General features: G+C 44.9%; 1 protein-coding gene across 2 annotated transcripts; it reads left to right on the top strand.

The window, feature by feature from the left end:
* On the top strand, positions 1 to 17,634 carry LOC146772740 (ubiquitin-ribosomal protein eL40 fusion protein). 2 transcript variants are annotated; one of them, XM_085637407.1, is made up of 5 exons: positions 1 to 134; positions 1,097 to 1,218; positions 1,714 to 1,800; positions 10,407 to 10,509; positions 17,483 to 17,634. In XM_085637407.1, the coding sequence occupies exons 2-5, from the start codon at positions 1,116 to 1,118 to the stop codon at positions 17,574 to 17,576; spliced, it is 387 nt and encodes a 128-aa protein (XP_085493533.1). In that variant the 5' UTR covers positions 1 to 134; positions 1,097 to 1,115; the 3' UTR covers positions 17,577 to 17,634. The 2 variants fall into 2 exon arrangements, with proteins under 2 accessions (XP_085493533.1, XP_085493534.1); XM_085637408.1 differs by having other exon boundaries at positions 105 to 408.
* Positions 17,635 to 23,227: the final 5,593 nt, after the last annotated feature.

Below are 23,227 nucleotides of genomic sequence, written 5' to 3'. Positions count from 1 at the left end.
TTTTTGTGTCTATGGCGCCAGTACGGAAGTCTCTTTTCTGTATCTACTGTTTGATGACGCGTGCCGCAGCGGATAGTGGAGGTTCTATTTCCGCTTCCGTCCCTCCTTTCCTTCAGTGCGTGGCCGCCGAGCGGGTGCGTTTTTAATGCTCTGGCAGTGCGGTGGTGTTACTGTAGCGCACTGAAGTGTGCTTAGTGATTGGCGTTGGCACGCTAGGGAGAAAGGCGAGCGCTTTAGAAAACACTGGCGGGCTGTTCTTTATGGGTTGGTTCGCGGTGGGTTAGGCTCCTCTGCACGGTGACCCCATATAGCCTGAGGTTTGCTCTGTACAGGCCCAAACTCAGCCATTCTCATAGATTGCCTTACCCCTCAAACATATGGGCGTCCAAGAAACAGGTGGTCGAACTTGTACGTCTTTTTTAAATCACCCATGGGTAATTGTAATTGGTATGTTGTAGGGAAGCTGACGACCTCTCTCCACCCCCCCCCCCCCCTCTTGGAGGAAGGCTTGAGAGTTAAACGGGTGAATGAAGTCCGAGGTTATGACTTGTACCAGGGGTGATGGTTGGGCCCACGTCTAGTTGGGACTATTTTCCAGCCTGTTTGGTCACAATACTCTTTTGCTGCTCTGTCTTATTTTTTTCCCCCAGAGCATCCTACAAGCTGGTATTTGGAATTCCACAAGTTGCAGGGTTATTGAAGTGTAGCAGCCGTCAAGCACCAGGGAGCCTTAAAATGTGTCCTAAGAAGCGTTTTAAACGGCTGTCACTTTGTGTATTCGTGGACATTTCGTATACAAAATGTTACCAGTTCCTAATAAAACTCAGTGGAGTACACGGGTTTCTTCACACGATTCATTGTCTTTAATTTTAATGATGGTTTAAAAGTGAATCAAAGTGTTAAGTCTCTACAAATTGATAGTGTGTATTTCACTTCGAAATAGTGAAATATCCAAAGCAATAGCTCAAATAATTTAACTTCCAACATTCAATAACTAGTAGAGCCCTTGGTTCGGAACTGCAGTTGCTTCTGTGTGACGTTTCCTCCTTCCGTTTGGATTGGAACCAGCTTCAACTTTTTATTTTCTCTTGTCCAGGTAATCCGTAGGTGCCAAGATGCAGATCTTCGTGAAAACCCTCACTGGGAAAACAATCACCCTCGAGGTTGAGCCCAGCGATACTATAGAGAATGTTAAGGCCAAAATTCAGGATAAAGAAGGTAATATTCGTGACATTAAATAGTTGTTCATGATGGAGGAGATAAAAAGCCATGCTTTTTTTTCCTGTTAATCATAAATATGTAAAATCTGGCTGCAGTAATTGGGTGGTAATGGTTTCATGTAGGTGGTGTGTTTATATCGGATCAGGAGATTTAAATTGAAACTCTGGGTTACTTAACAAGGTATTGTAAGGAAAAACGCGTGTGGATTCAAAATAGAAGTAGTATCCATTCAGAAGTACATTGGATTTTGCTTTTTGTTTACGCCAATTCACAGAAATTATAAATTTGACAAAATTGTGATCTTCCGGCATCCCTGTCGTAGCACTTGAAGGAAAATTGTGATTATGGGAAATTTACTAAACACAGTTGCAAGTGATTAAAATTTGATGCGTTTGTGTAATTCAACTCTGTATCTCAACATTGATGCACCGTTTCTCCCCTTCCAGGTTCACGCCATATCAAAATAAACAATTCACTTTTTTCTTTCACAAGGCATCCCACCTGATCAACAGCGTCTGATTTTTGCTGGCAAGCAGCTAGAAGATGGACGTACTCTGTCTGACTACAATATTCAGAAAGGTATGCATTTTTAATGCATATACTTTAAATGTTATCTTTGACACTTTGTACTTGAATCTGTAATAAGGTGGTAGGTGTAGTTGTGTTTTTTCTCTCTCTCTCGCTTGTAAAGGGGCATTCTTAGGATTCCCAGGCTGTAACGATTTAAAGACTAAGCAACATTTAAAGAGAAAGCCACACAAAGAAGTAAAGTGGAAGATGAATTTGTTGTGCTAGGTTTCGCCAGAAAATATAACCCTTTGTTGGCATGGTATTTTAATTATTAGGAGATTGACAACCGAGGGGGGCATATAAAGGGTGTTAGCCGGGTGGAATCTAATAGTGGGAGGTAAACCCAATATCTCTATCGGACTACAAAATCTAAGTTGGTCCCTTTGAGTGGCAAGATCCCAAAATCTTTTATAGTAAGGCCAGTGGTGATCTTGTTGTTTCAATTGGGTTTGCTCATTAGAGCAAGCATTTGATAATGGGCATCAACACGAATGGAGGTCGTTACTTCCACCTCTCAAAAGGTGAACACTTCTTTGACTGTAAATAAAGTAGGACTGCTATGCATTGAAATGATGTAATGTGGAATAAATAAGACTATATACCTTTTGCTAAACAGACACTACCATCGTAGAGCTCTCGAAATGGAGCAAGCGGCCTCCTAAGCAGATGGTGATTTGAGTTGAGTGCAGTGCAATCTCCATATAAAAAGGATCCTTTTTCTTCCCCGCCTGTATCACTGGCAGTGTTGTCACATACCAGAAAAAGTAACTCACAAGTGCGTATCAAAGAGAGGGAGGGACAGTTCACATGTCGGTAAGTCTTAATGACAGACTTAATGTACCAACCGTCTAAGAGGGAAGTCAGAGGGAATGCCTCTTTTAGGACAAGACCCCCCGCTCACCCGTAGGTGACATGCATCATCAGTTGGTTCCCTCCTCACAGGGTGGTGAGGGGGCATAGTGCAGTAAGGAGTGGGTTGTAGAATAAAACTGTATACAGGAGACCAAATGATATTTATTCTGTGGTCTCTTGGGACAGGATTAACCAGCATTGAAAATGCAATAGGCCTCACCTTTTATTTAGTTACAGCCATTTACTTTGCTATATAATACCATTAGCAAAGCAAATGGCTTTAACTTAATGATGATGCCCACGAGCATTACGAAACTTCATCTCAAACAATGTCTCTTCCCTTCGCTAAAGCTTTCAATGCTGCTGCACTTATTCTGAGTGTATGTAGTGTTGTGCTATGCTACTGCCGCTTCGGCTGTTACAAATCTGAGGGGAAACTCGCACTCCTGCTGCACATGGCGTGTGTCTGTATAAGCTTGTATGTGTGTGACTGAAGCTTGTGCTTCTGTTCCACATACGGCACCTGTTGCTTTCTGTGAGTGTCTTCCCCCCCCCCCCCCCCCCCCTCTCTCTCTCTTACCTGCGTAGCACTGGGTCTTTGTGCTGGAGAAGCTTGCAATGAGTGCTAATAATGTTTGGTGAGAAAAGAGCACTGAATCCCAAACGATTGTCTTGTGAAGTGGTTATCTTAGTTTTAAGTTGTTGTTGCACCCTATCAGTATTTCTATTGCAGTTTGCTTTTGGCATTTATGAGAACTTCATTGTTGTCCTTGTGTGGCGGGACTTGGGATGTCGCTGTTGGCAGCTAAAGCTACACTGACCGTTACGACTCATGGGTTTATTAACGTTGCCTAGACCACAACGCACAGAAGTGGAGTGCCGGTATTTAAACTGGTCAAAATAACAAAACCTTCACCACTTGCCCTGCTGCCGTGCACACTCGATGGGCCAGGGACATACAGTTGACACACCCTCTACTGCACACTTTTGCATATTGGCAGTACTAGATGTATACATGGCAGGACCAGGGAAATACACACATCCTCTAGTATTAAAGCGCTGAAGGTTGATACAGATTCCTTGCCTGCGTGTATTTAATAGAAATGAAACGTTAAGTATCGATTGCTAGAAATTTTGTAGCCTAATCCATTTCACACGTTGAAAATGCCATTTACTGGCATGGCTTTTATGGATGATCCACTTTTGCTATGTTATACTGATAAAATGGAAGCCTTCTAGTTCTGTTATCAGAACTCTGTATTAAATGCCAGCATTGGTTTTTAGTTAGAGAAGGGGCGCCCTGCATCCTCCAGGGCTCTAGCCGCCCGATTATGGCAGTCCTTCCCAAGGTGAGCCCTAGGAACGTGCAACAGCCAAAAAGGTTTGCCTGATGCCAGTCATGCACAGAGCGTGTTCAACCACTGCTCACTCTTACCACACGGGGGCCATACTCGCCAGTGCCCAGTTCCTTTCTTCTTCACCCTCCTACCCCTCCCTTCTACAACATCAGGTGACAGGCTGTCACCACCAGGTCTAAATCTATTTAAATTGACCCAAGTTCTAACCAAGCTGAGCCAACTTCAAACATTACAGCCCGCCGCATGCGCCGACTTTCGGAGGATGGGGATATATCTCAGAAGCAGGCAGGAAGTACTCCACATGCAATTAGCAATTGCTCCAATCCTCAGTCATCTTACACATTAGCCGTACCTCCCACTCTCAGACGACTCACAGAATAGGCCCCGGCGCAAAAAATAGTTATGTGAACCGGAAGTGCTCATATTGAAGCTAAATGACATAATACTTGAAGAAGAGACATTGGAGTTAATTCACGGACGACTTGTCCCCTTATGGTGTATCCCTTCCTTTGAAGACAGCAGCTTCTCCACAGGGAAAGCAAGAAGCTGAACGGTGCAGTATGGGACATTCTGTGGAACTACAGACAGCCATATTGTCCAGTAGGCGTGGGCAAAGTCAGTGTCCAATGGAATGCAAGGGGCGGGTCGTGGAGACGATGGCGGTGGCTCTAATTCTACGGAGAGTCCTGATGCGACGTCTACATTGGCCCCGTTCGCGAGTTTGTGTATGTATATCTCTCTGGTCGTGGCTGTGTTTGTGCCTGTATGTGCGTCCCTCGTCCTCTGGGTGGGCTACAATGGAGTATTCCTACAGTGAGGACGCGCCTGCCCCCACCCAGCCCCGCAGACAGCCGCCTGTGTGCCTCGCAGTGCAAGCCTTCTGTGCCTTTATTGAAACCCAGTCCGGGTACAGGAACGACTGAAAGGGCGGGGCAACCCCGCGGCAGGGTGGAGGCTGTTTCTGCGCTGCCCCTGCAGGGGTTGGGTTACAACAGGGGGGATAGGGGCCGGCTCGCCTCTCTTGATATGCATGTCGGCGGCAGATTGCTCGGCCTGGGGAGGCGATGTGGCGGCAGTAAGCTGGTGCTGGGTGTCGGCACGGGTCTCCCTCTGATAGCAGTGGGGTGACTCGGCCTGCTCAGGCGGTGGCAGTGCTATGGCATCTGTTGCACAGGCTGCCCTTCGGGAACTCGCGCCAAATTGGCCGCGCTAAAAGTAATACGTTTTTTTTAAAAAGCGCGGACCGATCTCTTGTCTTTATGGGGCCATATGTTTGCAACACATTGCTCCATAAAGATAAGAAAAGGCTTTACTACAAACATAAAGCAATCGAGCCAGTCCAACTGGGGCGGCTCTAAAAGAGAAAAGTGTACGTCACTAGAGGCTCTTTTCCAATGGCTGGCCACCGTTTATCATAAACGGTGACGCCAGCCAATGGAAAAGAGGGGCGGGGCTTAAAGCCCACGAGAGAGCTCCTCAAATCATTAAATCTCGCCAGCGAGACTGCGCAGTCTTACGTCAGGTGAGACCTAAAAAGGACTAGGGGGTCTGCCCCTCACCACCCTCTTTGTTCCCTCCCATGAAAACACCTCGGCTCCTCTTCAAAGCTCGAAGAGTTGTAGCCCACACCAATGTCCTTGAGCCTTGGTGTGAGGAGGGAACCCAATGATGAAGCATGTCACCTCCGGGTTAGTGAGGCATCTTGTCCTAAAAGATGCCCCACCCCCATGACGATTGGAACATGCAGTTTGACACAGACTGCAACCGATTTGTGAACAGTCCAGCCCCCCTAGTGACTCGTATGCTCTCCCGACTCGGTGCCTCCACTCTAGATCCTTAGTGTGTTTTTGACATACCAGATAAAGCCATTCCACATTTTGCCAGAAGAGTGGGAGACCTTCATAGTTTACGCTTTCTAGCATCCACAGACTATTTCCAAAATCTCCTGCCTTTGTTTATTTTATTTTTTTAATGGGCCCAAAAGCGGTTCTCGTTTGTTGGGCACTAGACAATATAAGTGCGCTTCCTAGGACCTAGCATGTAAGTGGTTGTTCAAAACAAACTCTGTAATGCTATTACAGCAAGATGGTTTCAATCCCTGTATGGCGTACTTCAGACAAGGAACTGATAGCCTAATTTGTTACAGGGCAGCTGTTCAGTCTGAGCTACTTGCACAAATTCTCACTTGTTTATTCTGAAGTGGTGCGGCAGCACTTTCACGTGAGGCGCCTACCGCATAATTTATCTGGTATTGCTCACTGAAGTGATTTGTTACAGTGGTGAAGCTGCTTCAAAGAGCCCTCTTTGTTTCTGCTAATTTGTTTGCAGTGTTTACCCTAACAGTTTTAGTCTCATCGCCAAGGAATGCATTGCTTAATTAGCACAAGACATTTGCAAACACTTTTTAATTTGACATAATGTGGCGTTACAGATAGGGCAAGGTGATGTTTTTACAAATAACAGAAATGCCAATTGTTAACAAAATCTTAATCCTCAACAAAGTGCCATAGTCAAATGTTTGATCATTTTACCTTGCTTTGAGAGTTCTGACACAAAGGTACCATAAGAAGGTCCCCGAAGAACGTATTAATGAATTTGATTAGCGCCTCCTACCTTATGTGGGGGTATTACATGACTTACCCACATAGATAACATTCTTCACCATGTAGGGTGTGGGGTTGTTTTCGTTTTGAATCTGAGAAGTGTTTTCATTCTGCGCATGATGGCTACAGAGAGGCTGTTATGTTGTGGGACACTGCAGCTAGACATCAAATTAATACTGCTATAAAGGCTGAAACATTGGCAGCGACTCTGCACAGCCTGGCAACCGGTGCAGCTGGGTGCAATCTGTGTGCACACAAAGTGTGTAATCTGAGATTGCACAGTGATTCATATAGCAACTCGTGTCATTTGGACACTGTGAAATGAGTAAAAGGATACCAAAAGGGCAAGACTGGGAATGTCATGAGTATTAGCCATGAAGCATTTCCTTCATAATTTGAATGGCATGGGTACTGTTGATCAAAAAGACAGTCTGGCAACCTGATGGAAGCGACAAGTTTTTAAAATGCACATATGACACCTAGTCTAGCAAGGCTGATAAAAGCAAAAATGTTGAACTGGAATTCACGGCCCAAATCCCTCTAAATCTCACATAGGTGAATGAGCATCAGTCAGGTGAGCTCTAGTCGGCTTGTGGCACAAACCCTAGTCTGACCGGAACCCTGCACAAAAGGGTGAGACAAAGCTCTTGGTAGATTGCTACCCTAACAGTGCAAGGGTGATTTGGTTTTTATTGTTAACCTTTTGACCTCACTGCTGATTGCGGGCCCCATTACTTTGCTTAGAACCTAGAGAGCTTTGTTCCTCCTACACAACATCCATCTAATCTTCTAGAATTTCCTCCCACAACAACTTCCACATTCATTTACTAGTCTCGAATTACATTTCGGGGTCAAAGGAGACTTCCCTGCTTTTTGTTTTGTTTATTCTTAGCCCATTTCTTCTTTGACCTGTAAACCTTGTGAAAAACACCTTTTATGTATGTTTCCATAGATAATTTTTTCTAATTATCTAATTTGTCTGGTCCTGTACCGTCCCTCCATGAAATATTTGCTTCAACTTCTAGCAATACTATCATAGTAGATAGGTGTAATTTACTGTCCTAGACCGCACCTAATTCAGCCTCCAAATGTTTACATCAGTCAGCAGTATGTGTTGTAGTCTACTGGATGCTGCATCTCAAGTCCGCCCTGGTACTGCAGTTCATTTCCCTGCCTTGTTCATCCAAGAAATATGGCCTCAGCAATATAGGCACATTATAGGGGTAAAAAAAATCTCCCCTCCCCTTACTATTTAAGGTTGATTGCAGTGTCTTGGGCTAGTCTTGCTGTTTTCTGGACACTCAGCCATATTCTGATAAGCCATCCCTCTGTACAGATTACCAGCAATGTATTTATCATGGCTAGAAGACTAAAGTACACCACACGGGGAAAATCTAATTCCTGTCCGTCTCGCTCCCCTTGCTGGTTGCAGTGTCTGCGACTCCTGATTCGTGGGCAGTTGGTCCTATTCTTCTGACCGCGCCTGTTGCCTAGATGTGAACCGCAGTCTGTACTGAGGGATGCCAAGTGCAGTTATGAAGTGGTTGCTACTTTATTGAAATAGGTGATTTGGAGTTTTCTAATGCATCTTGCCACAACTATGCAAGAGATATTCTTGATATTCTGTACAGGATTGGGGATTTTATAGCCCTAAGCAAGTCATAATTGCTACTCAGTATTTACAATGTTTTTAGGTCTCGCATGCGCTGCATAGGAGGGCCTTTATCCGTCGCTCTGGTCATTTTCAAGCACACGCGTGTTTGTGGCGGCATCCACCTTGCGGGAGCGTGCAGCGGCGCGCCACCAGCACGCGCGCAGTGTTTGTAAATGGGCAGACTGCGCGCACTGCCCTCACCCTCCCGTTTAATCTAAATACGCTCATCTCCATTTCCCCTCCTCACCCCGAGCAGGGACGCCCACAAAGCGGGCGCGCTCTTAACCCCTTCAGCGCGGCGCGGATTTCCGCGCCGTGCTGAAGGTTCCGTGCGCGGGCGGGGCCGTGACGGAGTGGTTCCGTCATGCGCACAGCGCGACCGTCGCGCATGACGGAACCGCTCCGTCACAAGCATCGAAGGGGTTAATTCAAGAAATCTATTTGGACACTTCGTCCTTTCCCCTCCCTTCCCAATCTATGCCTTGCGAGCGGCTTTTTTTGCTGGATACATTGTCCGCTTCGTCGTTTGCATTTTTTTTTTTTTTTTTTTGCCCTCACACTCCGTTAATCTGTCTGCCTATTAAATGCAGAACTTACAGGCGGCCCCTCCTCTCCGTCTTCCTCAGGGTGTCTCTTCCCCGTTTCGTTAAGTGGTCCCACGAGAGATGGGAGTGCTCAGTTTGGTCCCCCTGAAGTTTCAGGCCACGTTTTCTGCTCGCTCTCCTGCTTTCTCCCATCACATCCCAGCCAAACCTGGCTTACAACGTCAAGAGGCCCTTTACGCTTCCAGTAATGGTGCCAGTGTCTTCCAGAATCTTTACCTGTTGCCTGTTCCCGGTGGCTTATCCTCGGCTGGACGCGGCCTGAACGAAGTATTCCTCACCAGAGGCACCGCATCAGACTGCTCTGACAAGGCCTCCGCTCCACCTTGCGTGCCATGAAAGTAGACATGTAAAGTGCCCCAGTGATACTAAGAGCACCCGCTCGCTGTCTGTTATCCATGGAGACACGTTTTATACACCATAGTACACGGGTTGAAAATGCTTCTCTTTGCGAACTACCTGCAAGGTTAAACTGTTTCCAGACATTTCTGATGCTGTTACGCGCGTAAAAATCCATGTAATGAAAAATGGAATTCGTTTTTTGATTATTTTTTGCACCAGCAGCATTGTACTTTTTTCTTTTGGAGAGTTCGTCTGAATTAACACTGAGCATACATTGAAACAGACGTTCCATGTTATTGTAAACTGGTTAATACTGATCGAACCCTACAAATGGCACACATGAGGTACTGCGGTTTTTAGAGCAAGTTTTCTTTTTTAGTTTTCTTAAATGCAGTCACAGGTTGCACCATTTAATCGACAGAAGGAGTCTGCAATCAGAATTTATGTAGGTCACATTTGCCACTTGAAACTGGGCAAATGCTCGGCCCGGGTGAATTTTAAAATTCTGCTGGCGTAATTTAGGCATGTTACGCTTGTGACACAAATTCCTGAAATTATGCCTTGCTGCGTAATTGCATTGCAGTTAGCAGCAAAATTATAGTGGTAGTGCAGTAACACGATCAACAAGAATGCAAACTCCTACTGTTAGTAGTACTTGTTTTTACACGCTGTTTTTTAGCGCAAAATGCATACTCTCATCAAAAATTGATGCAAGGACTCATTTTGTGCTAAACAATGAACTTGCGTTTCACATCAATATGTGTAATTTTTCTGAAATGTTGAGTAATTATGCAAAAGCATATTACATTAATTTCGCCAACCGCAATACAAAACCTCTGATACCTGGAAAAATAAAACAAGGTAGTAGAACTATTGCTTGAAGAACCATAGTTTTTGTAATTCCTGATCATTTGCTGTAGTCTAATTAGACATAGGTTGCCGAGTGCAGAGTAAAACAAGCATTGGCATAGCCAATAGGTCTCGCCTTTGGGACCTTATAAGTATTTAGTTATGCAGCACAATATCCTTGGTGCAACAACATGAACTGTTGCATGGCTAAACACTTATAAGGTCCCAAAGGCGAGACCTATTGGCTATGCCAATGCTTGTTTACTGAAGGCATGATTGCCCAATATTCATGTTCACTTTTTGTATTGTAAGCATTAGGCTTGAGGTATTAATCACTTTGATCATGTTTTTTCAGAGTCCACCTTGCATCTGGTGCTGCGTCTTCGAGGTGGTATTATTGAGCCTTCTCTCCGCCAGCTTGCCCAGAAGTACAACTGTGACAAGATGATCTGCCGCAAGTACGTATCTTTCTTTCATAGGCGTAATGTAGTAACTGTAAATGTCAATGAGTTATGCAGCTTGGAAGTTGCGGTGGTCGTAATTTTTTACTGTTTTTAAGGCTGCTTTATAATTCTTGTGGACATGATCTGCTGATACTGGGTAAGAATGGGGTTCACGTCTTGCTGCAGCCCTAAGAGCTTCAGGCATCCAGATCCTCGGTAGATTTACATTTGTGTAAAAAATAAAAGGTGCTGCGGCCCTGGGAGGGGGGCACTGCCTCTTGACAACCCATTGATTGCCCTGACAGTACCAACACAACTACCCTGCAACATACAAGTGTGACAATTCAGACTCTTCCAGGCCCCCAAAGCTATAAGAATGGCTTGGGTGGCAGGTTTTAGTCGTTTTAATGAACATTGAGTTAATAAACTGTTTTGCCCATCTCCAAATTAGACCAACACTGCCACCATGTGGCAGACTCTGCTGACCATGAAGTGCCGGTGCAGAGCACCGGAAACCACCGGCTCCAATTGAGTACTATAGGGGACACCGCCGGCCTGGACGCACTCCTCAAAAGATCATTGGTGATAGACTGTTCGGCAGCTTCTTTAGCCCTATTCAAATATATTGCAAGACTTTAAAATCTTAGGACACGAGGAAAGTAACCATAATCCACAGTTAGCCTCTGTCAACTTCCAACCTGTCCATGCTTCAGCCATCACTTTAACTACAGCCCTAAAATCGGAAACTGTTATCGGCCGCGCTGGAAAGCACAACAGGATGAAATCCAATCAGTACATGAATCTTAGGATATCCCAACCGTTATCAACAATTGGTATCAGTGCTGCAGGATTCTGATAAGGCATAGCAAAAACAAAACCTCCCATTTATCACTAACTACCAACCAGAAAAAAAACAAGCATGGATGTCAAACATTTTAGCAAAAAATGCTATAGAGGCGACCTATCAACTACCGACTCACATCCCTGCTTGATATTGACACTATGCAACCGTATTGCTGCATTTTGGGTGGACAATTTGACACGTTTCATGGAGCCAAGACGGATTTTGCTCCAGCCAGGAAATTACCCTCTGTATCAAGAATGCTTTTGTCTCAAAATCCGCCATATATTCCAGTTTCATTGACTTTAAGGCAGCTTTCAACAAGGTCCCGCAAAACTTACTGTGGGAAAGACTCCCCTCCCTTTGGATACCTCTGAAGGTCTTGAGCCATCCAACTCCTGCATACTGAAATCTGGCTGTTTAAATTATGTAATGGCTCTAAACTCTCCCGGAAAATCTATACAACCACTGGATCGAGACGGGTGTGTGCTTGCCCCCTTTTCAACATCTACCTGTCAAGCCTATCAACGGAGCTGGATTGCATAATGCAAGACGCGCTTTTACTGCACAAATAGATTCAATGAAATCCAAAGCTGCTTCCCTAGCGTTCGTTTTTAACACCTTGTCAATCTTTACAAGGTCCAATCCTGGGACCCCTGCAAAAGGTTATCGGAACCAAATAACTCCATCTCGTATGGGTGCGAAATAATGGGAACCATGGAGGAAAGGCGCCTGGACCTGCTAATTGCTAAATCTTACCTGTCGGCACACACAGGCTCCCTAACTATATATCTCGTGCCCAACTACGCCTAGCGTTAGACCTGACAAAACAATTGTCACTAAGTGTTCCTTTCTAAAAATGTGCCACATATTTAGAATGACAGAGGACCTGGCACTAGCAGCAGGCATCTGACTTTGAATTATTCAGCCAAAAGCAATTTTTAGGCACACTCGGGGGTGCCCATCGGTTGTTGCAAGCCTCTGAATTATTGAGCATAGGACGACTTCTGCTTAATTTAACACTATTCTTAACCAGTGCTTTAAATGGGCCGGTAGTCACCGGCACTGCTTAGAATTATCACTCTGAGTACCGGCACTTCTCTACTACCATAGAGTACCGGTGCTCATGAAAAGTTAGGCTCATTTGCTGTGAGTGCAAATGAGCAGGAGTAGAACGTGTCTGGAAGCCAAGGCGCCACTTCTGTAGCCCCGATCTGAGCCCCAGCTGAGCTATTCAGCAGGGCCCATTTGAATAATGTCCGGGTGCTCACCAACAAGCTGTGCTTGACAGAGCAGGGTCCATTCAGGCCCTGTGCTGTCAATCACATTCACACTATCCTGTGCATTCCAGCAAGCACAGGAATCACGTCAGTGCCCTGGCAGTGGCAATCAGGCTATGGCCAGTCTGGCCCTGGTGGAAATTCAAAAATCTATGGTAGGTGAAGAGAAAAGATGGCTTTGATCATACCCGAGTCTTTTGTGTCTGTCTGTGCGTATGCCTCTTTTTGTAAGAAAAAAGTGAGAGAGAATCAAGACACTCAGGAGGTGTATTAAAGAAAATGGGTGGCACTTTGTACATGTCTGCTCAGTGACAAAGATTCCTAAATAACATAAAAGGGTGAGTTAGTGAGTGGTTGTGTGGATGGATGAGTGAGCAAGGGTGGATGTATGAATGATGAATAGATGGATGGATGAGTGAAAGCATGCATGGGTGAAAGAGGGTGGATAAGTGATGGGATGGATGAATGAAAGGTAGGGAGGATGGATGAAAGGGTGGATGATGGATGAGTGAAAGGAGGGATTAAGTGAAAGGTTGGATGGAATAAAGGAGTGAATGGGTTGATGGGTGGGTGAGCGAAAGGATTGATAGATGAGGGGGAAGGGTGGATAAAGAGATGGATGAATGGATAGGTTTGGATATGAGGGTGGATAGACGGAATGGTGAAAAACTGAATGATTGATGGAAGACTGAATAAACAATAGAATGTAAAGGTTAAATGGTGGACATCAGCAGGTAAATGGTAGGATGAATGGATAGATCAATGGAAGAGATTAGATCTTCTGGGGACAGTCATGATGAGTTGCTTCATTTGCTTGGTGCAATAAGAGCTTTGGTTCAACATGGGGGTATTTTACGTTTCTTACTACTCTAGTGCTCAAATATATAGTATTGTGCCAAACGGCAATTAACTGACATTAATAAGGTGCAACTATTGCAAAAAAAGTAATGTTAACATATCGCATTTCTCTTTCATTTTGTGTAATGAATTAACCTTTGTTTATATAAACACATTTCTCATGTGTTTTGGTATATGCTGCATCGAATATAAATTATCATGTCTTGCCCGTAGCCCGGTCCCACTCACTACACCTCTAGCTCATTTTAATGAGTACCTGCACCTATTTTCTTCCCATTTAAAGCACTGTTCTTAACAGGTCTGCTAGGCTTCTCCGTATGCAAGAAGACAGAACCTGGCAAAGCATTAACACTTGGGTTTCCTTAAAGCCCCAAGCATATGTCAATGTTAGATTTCTACATCACCTCAAATTAAATGAATGCACCTTCGTTTAGGCGTCTGCTAACCCTAGATCGAATTCCCCCTTGGCTAAAACCAGCAAAGGTAAACTGCAGACTCTGTGGCGCGAACAAAGAAACCTTAATGCACATCCTCTGCTTCTGCCCGGCAGTGTGAAAAGACCGCAGAAGGCTGTTGCAGGGTGTTTATTCGGGCATCCGTTCGCACAGCCAGGCAAAACGACATTGCGGCACACAACCCTTCGAACACCGCTTAACATCACTAAACTTGTACAAATGGAGGCAAAACATGTTCCAAACTTGGGCTGTTGGAAATAAAAACGACCAACACAGTAGGCTAGTCCAGCAAAAATAGGACCCGTAAAGAGAGATTCTTGAAACTTGCACTAACACTTAGAAACTCTGTATAACCATGTTTATCTCTTGATGTATCCTTTAAACATAATGCTACGCACAGTCACTTTGAAATTTATTATCCGTCCAACGTCAGGAAATGCACTGTTTATGTACTGTTTGCAGAAGAAATATTTTATTGCATATGTCTATTCTCGCCGGTGTAATGGTTTTTAATTAAGCACTTTGATAATAAAAATTGAAAAAGCACGGAGATCAATGCAAGCGTTTGCATTAAGGTGAAAGTCTTGGAGTTCTTAGTAAGTCCAGGGGGGTGGATTTATAAAGGAATTGGTAGCATAAAGATGACGGGCAATCTTGTGGTTTCAGTAGCTTACTGAAATTGAACTGAGATCCCATCTTGCCCACCTCTCCACCATAAAGTCCCCACCCCACACACTTTGAAGGCTGTGGATCAATCTAGAAGACCAGGCAAACTTTTCTTCAAAACCATTTGCACATTCTCATTCCACTGGATTTTTCAAGTGCCGTGGCAGATATTGAATGGGGTGCAATAGTCGAATATGTGTTTACATTGTAGATTCTTCAAAAATGTGTCCTGAGTAAACACCTGTGTCTTGTATGCTTAAGAGGCAGGTGGGATTTTCGATTTACTCATCTGGAAGAAGACATGTAACGTTCTATGATATAGACACCTATTGGGCATGCACAGCAAGGGTTGGAACTACAATTTAATCTTTGTACATTGATGTCCTGCGCCCAAATGGTAACACAAGAGTTTTCTTGACGGCTATTATCATGTTACATACAGGAAGCTGTTTGAACAGCAAAAACCTTATTACACAACTACTTTAACTAGGCAAATGTTGGCAGGCTCCAGTCCACTTGACACTTAATTTCTAAGTAATCGGGTGCCCAAGCTGCTTTGTACATCATCGCCTCCATATTCTCTGCATATTTGTTCTATTGTATGATCACTTATACGTTGGGGGTGGGAGGGGGGGGGGTGGGTTGAGATCAAGCTTTGGTGTAGATGGTCCAGTGGAAGACCGATTCTACGTTTAAAAAAAAAAATCCTTCTTTTGGACAGTAGGATGTTATGTCCTTTTAAGTGTTGTGGGTTTCAAATATTTATTTTGTGTCAGCGTGAAGGTGGGTTTAAGTGTACATTCGTTCAAGTGATTCTTCCTGTTTGGTTTCCACTGGTTTCCTTCATGGTCTGGAATGTGTGTGCCCCTTTGGGCCCAGACGATGTTTTTATTTTCAGAAGCACACTCCTATTTGAAGTAGCCTCTTGAACCACACATCTGCCAACTTGTTTTCCCAACCCCGAAGGAATATGCAGTTTTATTGGGCAATATCAGCAAAATCTCGAATTGGTTTTCATTTGGAAAACTTTGTTACCGGTAGGCTGTGGTTTTCTTTTGAGAAGCCATTAACATAAGTTTTAAAAAAGGGCTATGGTTAAAAATAACACTTGAAAAACTAAACACGTACGGTTGTGGGCTTCGCTGCGCAGACCACCACTACACCGGTGTTCTCCCTTTAGGCTCACGTATCCGATAACAACAAGACGGCTGTCTAGTTATGTATTTATTTACTTGGTGTTGGGTATTATAAATTAAGTCACATTAAACCAAGCTCTCCTTGAACATGTTCCCTTGCTTTGCCCCATTTAGGCCTAGCCTAATGTTCATAGCCTTTGCGTACCAAGGACTGGTTGGTTGGCATAGCTAAAGACCTGGGCTTCCTTATATACTAATCCCCCTCCCATAGTATGTGCTTTGCCCACTGTTAAATGCGAGACCTTGCTCTTCTATGCAAATTTTACTGCTCCAACTAGGCTTCGGAACCTGCCTAATTTTCCCTGTGGGTGGACTGCCTTAGCAGTCCATAGGTAATCAGTGTGGTGATGTCTTTTATGTACAATCTATCACATAATGAGGCCATGCGTAGTCCCCTAAGTGACAAATTAAAGTCCTGCTAACCATAATTGGGTAGCATGGTGGTTTTCAGGTTTTATTTCTTAACCACAAATGGCACTTTAACTGGTTTTGTTTGGTATTCTCAGCAAAAGAAGCCATAGGTTACCCTTAAACGCAGCACTTGCACAACTGTCCTAACTCATTCGTGATTTTATGATTATTGTAATTTTGATTTGGAGTACTTTGTCGGTGAGTTTTATCCTTGTTTCCACATTTGTGTGTAATGTTTGTCGGTGGCAAGAGTTACTAAACACCATCTTGTTTCACCTTGACAATTCTGAGGAGTCCTCACTTGTTAGGCTGGATTGAATTTAAAAATAAAAAATTCTCCCCCACCCCCTTAAGTCTTAATTTCTTTACTGGGCCTACCGGTTATGAACGCCTGTAGGTGCTTACAGCCATTTTTAGGTTTCACTTGCATTGTGCTTGAAAAATCTCTTGTTAATCAACTTAAGGGACTTACATCCCGCCTCCTCTCTTTCCTGGCTTCTCATTTGTTATTGGGCGTGCTGCTTACCTTTCCTCCATTTCTATTGGCTGTAGCACATTTCCCTGCATTAACCAATGCTTGTTTGTCTGCTTCTCATCAGTTTCCCACTTCCAAAATACTTTTAACATCCGCTTTGGTGGAACTATATTTTCATAGTTTTGCTTTTTTACTCTTGCAGCATATTTATATAACAGTTTATGACCTGTAGAGATTAAGTGATGTGCACAGATTCACAGGATGTTGATCAGCGCTGCCGAGACTCGATCCAGGATCCCCAGCTCTCTAGTCAGCAGCTTCGGCTGTGGCGCCATATCCTCTTCACTTGGCCCTTGTTATCTGTCAGGGAGGTCTCTCATTCTCCCGGACGATGATGGATTAAAACAGTTTTTAAATCATTACAAAGATGAAACCGATGCATTACCAATGTTTTTTTTTTTTTCTTTGTTCATTTATTTTAAAATCAAATCGCTGTTCATTTAGGGCCCATGCGATCAGTGTGGTTAGTGTTGCTGGATTGCTTCTTTCTGAAGCTTAAACTATTCTGTGTATATATCTAAAGTTTTCAAACACTGGAACGTTTAAAGGTTGTATAGTTTACTTACAGTATTGCGTTCTGGTCATTTGTTTCTAAAAAAAAAAACCATAAGTTTGGAAATTACATTTGTCATTTCATATAGTTAGTATAAATCAAGTCATGATGTGAGAATTTCATTTTGGTAAGCTACCTTCACACAGGATGTTCCATGCTTTGATGATTGATTATCTTGTTTTTTTTATTTTAGATGTTATGCTCGTCTCCACCCCCGTGCTGTAAACTGCCGCAAGAAGAAATGTGGGCACACAAACAACCTGCGCCCCAAGAAGAAGGTCAAATAAATATCAACTTGTATTCATTGCATTTGAGAAATATTTGGAAATAAAAATTTAAAAACTTTGTTTTTGTTCTATTGAGGCAAAATGTTCCAACAATTTGAGTGAGTGGAGATCTGGGGTGGAGGGTGCGTGGAATGGAGCCTTACTGAGGTGGTAGACATGGCTCCAGCTTGAGTGCCTGGTCTAGGAGGGTTGCCTCCCTTATCTGCTGCTGGCAGGCTACCGTTAGAAAGATTCTTAAGCCCTTGATGGGGCAAAGTCTGTCTTTTAACGCCCTGCCTTTTGGGGGCTAAGCTTTTCTCCTTCTTGAAACTTCTCCGAACCACTGCCTTCGTACTTCCCATGTTTCGCCTCTGTCCTTTGCCAGCTCTTCTGGTATGCTCCACAATACCATGGATTTTCTGGTGCAGTTCTCGACTAATTTGGAGTATGCCTTTCGTCCCGGGAGATGGCTCCTTTGCTATGTGAATCTGGTCTTGCATTTTGATTTTTAACCCACAGTATCACAACACCTTCTCACAAGCTAACCTATTGCACACTGGCTGTCACTTTGCGGGGCACGACTGCCTGGTCCTTGCTGGAATCACTGTTTTTGTGTTCATTTGAGATATGTTGGTGGAAGGTCCCAAAGTTGGATTCTGCATTTGGCCTCCTCCTTGCCAGTTTTGCATTTTGACCAGTCCAAGCAACTCCACTTTAGTGGTTCACTGATAAATTGAGTAGGGATAGGGTATCTCAGTCTCTATTTTTGAAAGGGTTTAACTGGGCAGTGAAGAGGCCGAGTAAGGACGGCATCTGTTGACAGGAGCAGAAAAACATTCCAACCATAGGCCTTGGTGAAAAATGTGCTGCTCTTACTAAAGCTGGTGAAAATGGTGCAATTGCAGCAAGAGGGACTATTGGGGAGGGGAGGGGGGGGGCACTGCATTTATGCAGTTGAAGGCCAAATTAAGTGTCCGGGTGACTAAATTATGCAGCAAGATAAAGCCTAATAATGTGGCACACATTCTGATGGTATTTAACATTGTCTTGGGCCTAGGTTGCACCTCGTCGGTACTAGTTTAACCCCCAAACATAGCAATAAGCAACCGAAAGGTGACCGCTCAACCCTTGCATATGGCCTTCTGCTGCACAGGAACATGCCGCAATTTTAGTAACGTTTGAACCGTTTGAGCTTGAAGCTTTTTTGGGGGGGTTAAATCTGCAGATGATGGATTATACTGGCTAATGCAGCAGATCCATAATTATGGAAAAACTGCAGTCGTCATACAATCTCATTCCAGTGACTGCATTTCACAGGAATCTTAACAAGCATTGTCAAAGGCAATAGCTTTTAACCTACGCAAGAGCATTGAATTTGCCAATGTTTTAGCCATTTTGTAAAGCAGTTGGAGTGGCACAGCATAGAACAGAGAAGTGGGGAAGTAGAGTGCCTGAAAAACAAGGAACTGGGAGTATTTATTTATTTTAAAGGTTTTATATAGGGCTGGCTAGACCCTGAGGCATCAGAGCGCTTTACATGAGTATCCGATCATAATTGCAGGTTACATCGTTACAAAGTTATTAGAGCCTGGCAACATAGTGACAAGGTCGAGACAAAAAGGACATGTACGTAAGGGAGAAAGCAGGCAAGGGGAGGGGGGGTAAGAGCAGGGGAAGTAGAAGAGAATGGAGGAGGGGAGGGTGAGAGACATAGAATGGAAAGAGGAGGGGGAGGGTGACGGGGGCACACACCGGTAGAAGAGTCAGAGCTGCGTCCAAAGTCCAGTAAGCTGTGATCCCAGGGGAAGTGCTATCATTTCCCCATCTCTGTTGCGAGAGGCTCCCTATACGCAGTGGACTCTCTCAGAGGGGTCTCTGAGACTCCAAGGCCTACTTACTGGATCCTTCCCCAAAAAGGGGAGAGGGAGTTCTTTGGCAAGGTTTGCCATACCATACCTCAACTGTGAGTGGCTCCCTAGGTGCTGTGGACTCTCTGTGGGTTCGCTGAGACTCCAGAGTATAAATATTGGATCTTTCCCCAACAAGGGGAGAAGGAGTGCTTAATCAAAGGGCATAAAAGGACAGTGGGCTAGGTGGAGTAGCGGGCAAGGGGAAAGATTCAGGTGAGAGGGGATAGCAAAGGAAGTAAGACAAAGAAAGAAAGAGTGCTAAATGGGAACAGATAGATAGGAGACCAGGAAAAAGCAGCGTTACAGAAATACGACGGGGGGGGGGGGTGGCGCGAGACGGGGAGAAAAACTGTGCCCAAAGTCTGGCTGGGTAGGTGACGGTCAGGGGATGAACCAAGGCCGATCTCCTAAATAGCTGTACAAAGCGGCTAGATCCGAAGGGATCAGAGCGCTTTACATAAGGTTACACATAGTTGCGAACTTACATCAGTTAGAAGTTACCAATGATACCAGTAAAAACATTTAAGGAGCATAGAAGAAAAGGAAAGTGGAGTGAGAAGGGAAAGGGGAAAAAGGGGTAGGGTATAGATACGACGGAGAGACTAAGTCTGCCCAAGGTCCGGCTGGGTAGGTGACGGCCGAGGGGGAATCCGCCGCCCATCTCCTCATTCAGCTATCAGGTAGCTCCACCGGGCATTGGTCAAATAGCTAGGTCTCAACAGAAAAACATTAAAGGGATAGAAAGCAAGAAGAAGTGAGCGTAGCGGGGGAAGGGGGTAGGGAGAAGGGGTAGGAGGGAGATACGACAGACAGGAACGTCTGCCCAAAGTCCAGCTGGGTAGGTGACGGCCGAGGGGGGGATCCACAGCCCATCTCCTCTTCAGCTAACAGGTAGCTTCACCGGGCATCGGTCAAATGGCAGGGTCTCCACAGTCGAGGGAAAATTAGAGTACATGTCCTAGTTGGGTGGGGGGGGGGGGGGGGCAGGATCAAGGTCAGGTGAGGAATGTGGATAAGATCAGGTCAATGACCAGTTATATTGTCCAGTCAATGCAGTGAGGCGGCACGAGGACAGGGCCAGTGTCTGCATGTCTTCAGAGGGGGTGAGTGATGCCTCCAGAGTCATTCTCGCATAGTCGGGGAGCAAGTCAGGGTCATCCTTATAGTTCTGGACAGTAGATACAATTTCCATTCTATTATGTGGCATTTACGCTGTAGATGCAAAACTGGGGGGATTCCTTTGTGATGTTGCTAAGACCCCAGGCACCAATCTACTGCAGGCGTCATTTTGGAACCAGGCGCATTTCTAAAGAGGCACTCCATACTAACATCATTGCCCTAAAGATCTAGATGAGGTCAGGAGCCCCCAGTCTTCCAGGTTCACCCTCGCAACTCCCGTTGCACCTGGTGATGGGATGAACCGGGCACTACCTTATGGCAGAATCAATCGAGAGCATAGCCAAATGGAGATGCTGTGACCCGACAGAAATTGGTCTTGCTATGAGACGATTACTTTTGGAATTCCAGAACAGGATCCTAGATTCAGTCCTGGGTCAGTACTTAGAATCCAGTGATAAAATTCGACTTAATTACTGTGATGATTTTTAGACAATATTTAGCTATTTTAAAAGTTGACACTTGGAAAATATTTCATAGAAAACAGTCAATGATTACCTATGGAAGAAAATTAAAGTTGCAGGTATAGTATGTTCTCATTACTTTTGTAATCCAGTACTGGGTACCTAGACTCAGTACTGGGACCTTTATCCAAAACAGGTAAGCAATTACGTCTTCAGAAGTTATACGATTTTTAAAGAATATTTAAAGTTTGCAGAAATTGACACTTGGAAGAAATTTCACTGAGAAACAGTCAATGGTTTCCTATGGGAGAAAATTGGGTTACTAGTAAGTACAGTTGTAAGTATTTTTCAGAGTCCGTGCTGGGCACCAAGATCCAGCACTGGGAGCTCACCTAAGAGCAGGTGAGTATTTTCGTTTTCGTTACTTGGCTGATTTTTGGTGAATATTTTAAGATTTGAAAAGTCCACACTTAGAAGAAATTTCAGGGAAAAGCCAGCCAATGTTACCCTATGAAGAAAATTGAGTTATCGGTTTAAAGGTAAGTACTCACTGGCAGAGTTGAGGTTTTGGGCCTAGACTCGGGTGTCCCCCAGGGTCAGGTAGGTACAGTTGGTTTACCCCCAGCGGCACTAGGGCGGCTGGGTGTAGAGAGAGTTAGGCCCAATGTTATCCTATGAGGGATAGGGGGGGCCTTGGTTGGTGGCTGCTGACTAGCAGGCCACACGGCTGTGGGAGCTGGGCTCCTGGTCACTTACTCGGGGCAAGTGGGGAAGTAGATAGGTGTAGAGGTTGCACTGCCAGGGCCACTCGGGCGGCTGGGTGCAGGGTGCTTTTGAGCCTTCGGGCGCTCAATTGATTTCAATGGGAAATCTCTGGTTTAGAAAAAGACTGCCAGCTCGGGGATGAGGATTCTTCAGGTGCCACCACCACTTCGAGAGGTAAGTTGGGTAGTTGGAGGATAGGTAGGTACCCCGGGATTGGGCACAGGGGGCTGCCGGGTGCAGGGGTGCCTTTTGGTGTCGGGAAATCTTACCCTCTGTTGATCGCGGTTGGGGGGCACCTTGTTCTGAGGCTGCAGGCTTCTTCAGGAGTGTCAAGGGAGGTCCTTGGGTGCCGGACTCAGGGTCACAGTCGCCTTGGGGTCGTCCTCGCGGTCTTTGTTCACTCTGGCACATGCCAGGCTTGGCTGGTGCAGTGTGTGCTGGGTTCGCGGTTCCGGGCTGCTGCCAGGGATTAGAAGTAGATTTTGAGTAGAGCCTCTGCTCATGGGAGTCCCAGGGGCTTGGAGTCAAAAGGTAGCCAGGTCCTACGGGGTTTGAGGTTGCTGGCCACAAGAGATGCCGGGTTGGAGCAGCAGCAGGTTTGAGGGTCGACAGGCCGGTAGGGCTGGGGCCAAAGCAGTTTGTGTCTTCCTCTTAGCAGCTGCAGGGAAGGTCTTTCTTCTAGCTCTTCTTTGGATTTTGGAGAAAACTCCCCAGTCCTGGAGAGAGTATTCCTCTTAACTTTACGGCGTTTTACTCCGTTTGGAAGGGGAAAAAATGCCATTTTTATATATAACCTTCACACACTTAGTGTCATGCTTAGTCGGGTTAACCCTGACTCCCTAAAGGTCAGTGTGGGCTCAACCATATTTGAGGGAGCTCTGAAGAGAGAGACTGGGGGCATAGCTATTAGTAAAAAAAAAAAAAAAATCCTTCAGCTCCTATCGAGCGTTAAGTACATACCTGCCAGGTCATGCAATTTGTAATTGCATGCTACACACGATTATTTAATCGCACAAATAGCTGTCACGGGGAGTGTTCTACATTTGAATTATCCAGACGTAAGACCAGGACCTTTTTAGGCCTGTTAGAGTAGGGCTGAAACATGTTGGTTGAGTAAGGGTCATAGGACCATTAAATCCTACAATCCCTTCCATAATTCTTTTTCAATTGTCCCTGCCTGCTCCTCGAATAAAGGGATACCTTGGAGTGGATGAGGGATTTTATCTAATAGTAACGGACCTTAGTCTCTCTTCAAAGTGCTTCCTGACATTTCCTTCTAAGAGGTCCCTGAAATATGGTTGATGACAAAGCATGACACTAATAGTGTGTGAGGATTAGATATAAAAAATGACCTCTCCCCCTCAGAGTGGAGTCTAGGTGTGGCGAGCACTTCGTCTGTTAGTCCAGTGCGGTCTTG

The sequence above is a fragment of the Triturus cristatus genome, chromosome 12 (assembly GCF_964204655.1).
Source record: "Triturus cristatus chromosome 12, aTriCri1.1, whole genome shotgun sequence".
In the NCBI taxonomy this organism is placed as follows: Eukaryota; Metazoa; Chordata; class Amphibia; order Caudata; family Salamandridae; genus Triturus; species Triturus cristatus.
This window is presented reverse-complemented; position numbering and strand designations above follow the sequence as displayed.

Bases quoted from the DNA above. Each gene is read 5' to 3' on its own strand.
- LOC146772740 (XM_085637407.1), top strand. From the start codon at position 1,116: ATGCAGATCTTCGTGAAAACCCTCACTGGGAAAACAATCACCCTCGAG. The intron at 1,801-10,406 runs GTATGCATTTTT...ATGTTTTTTCAG, and splicing joins TGACTACAATATTCAGAAAG to AGTCCACCTTGCATCTGGTG. The intron at 10,510-17,482 runs GTACGTATCTTT...TTTTTATTTTAG, and splicing joins GACAAGATGATCTGCCGCAA to ATGTTATGCTCGTCTCCACC.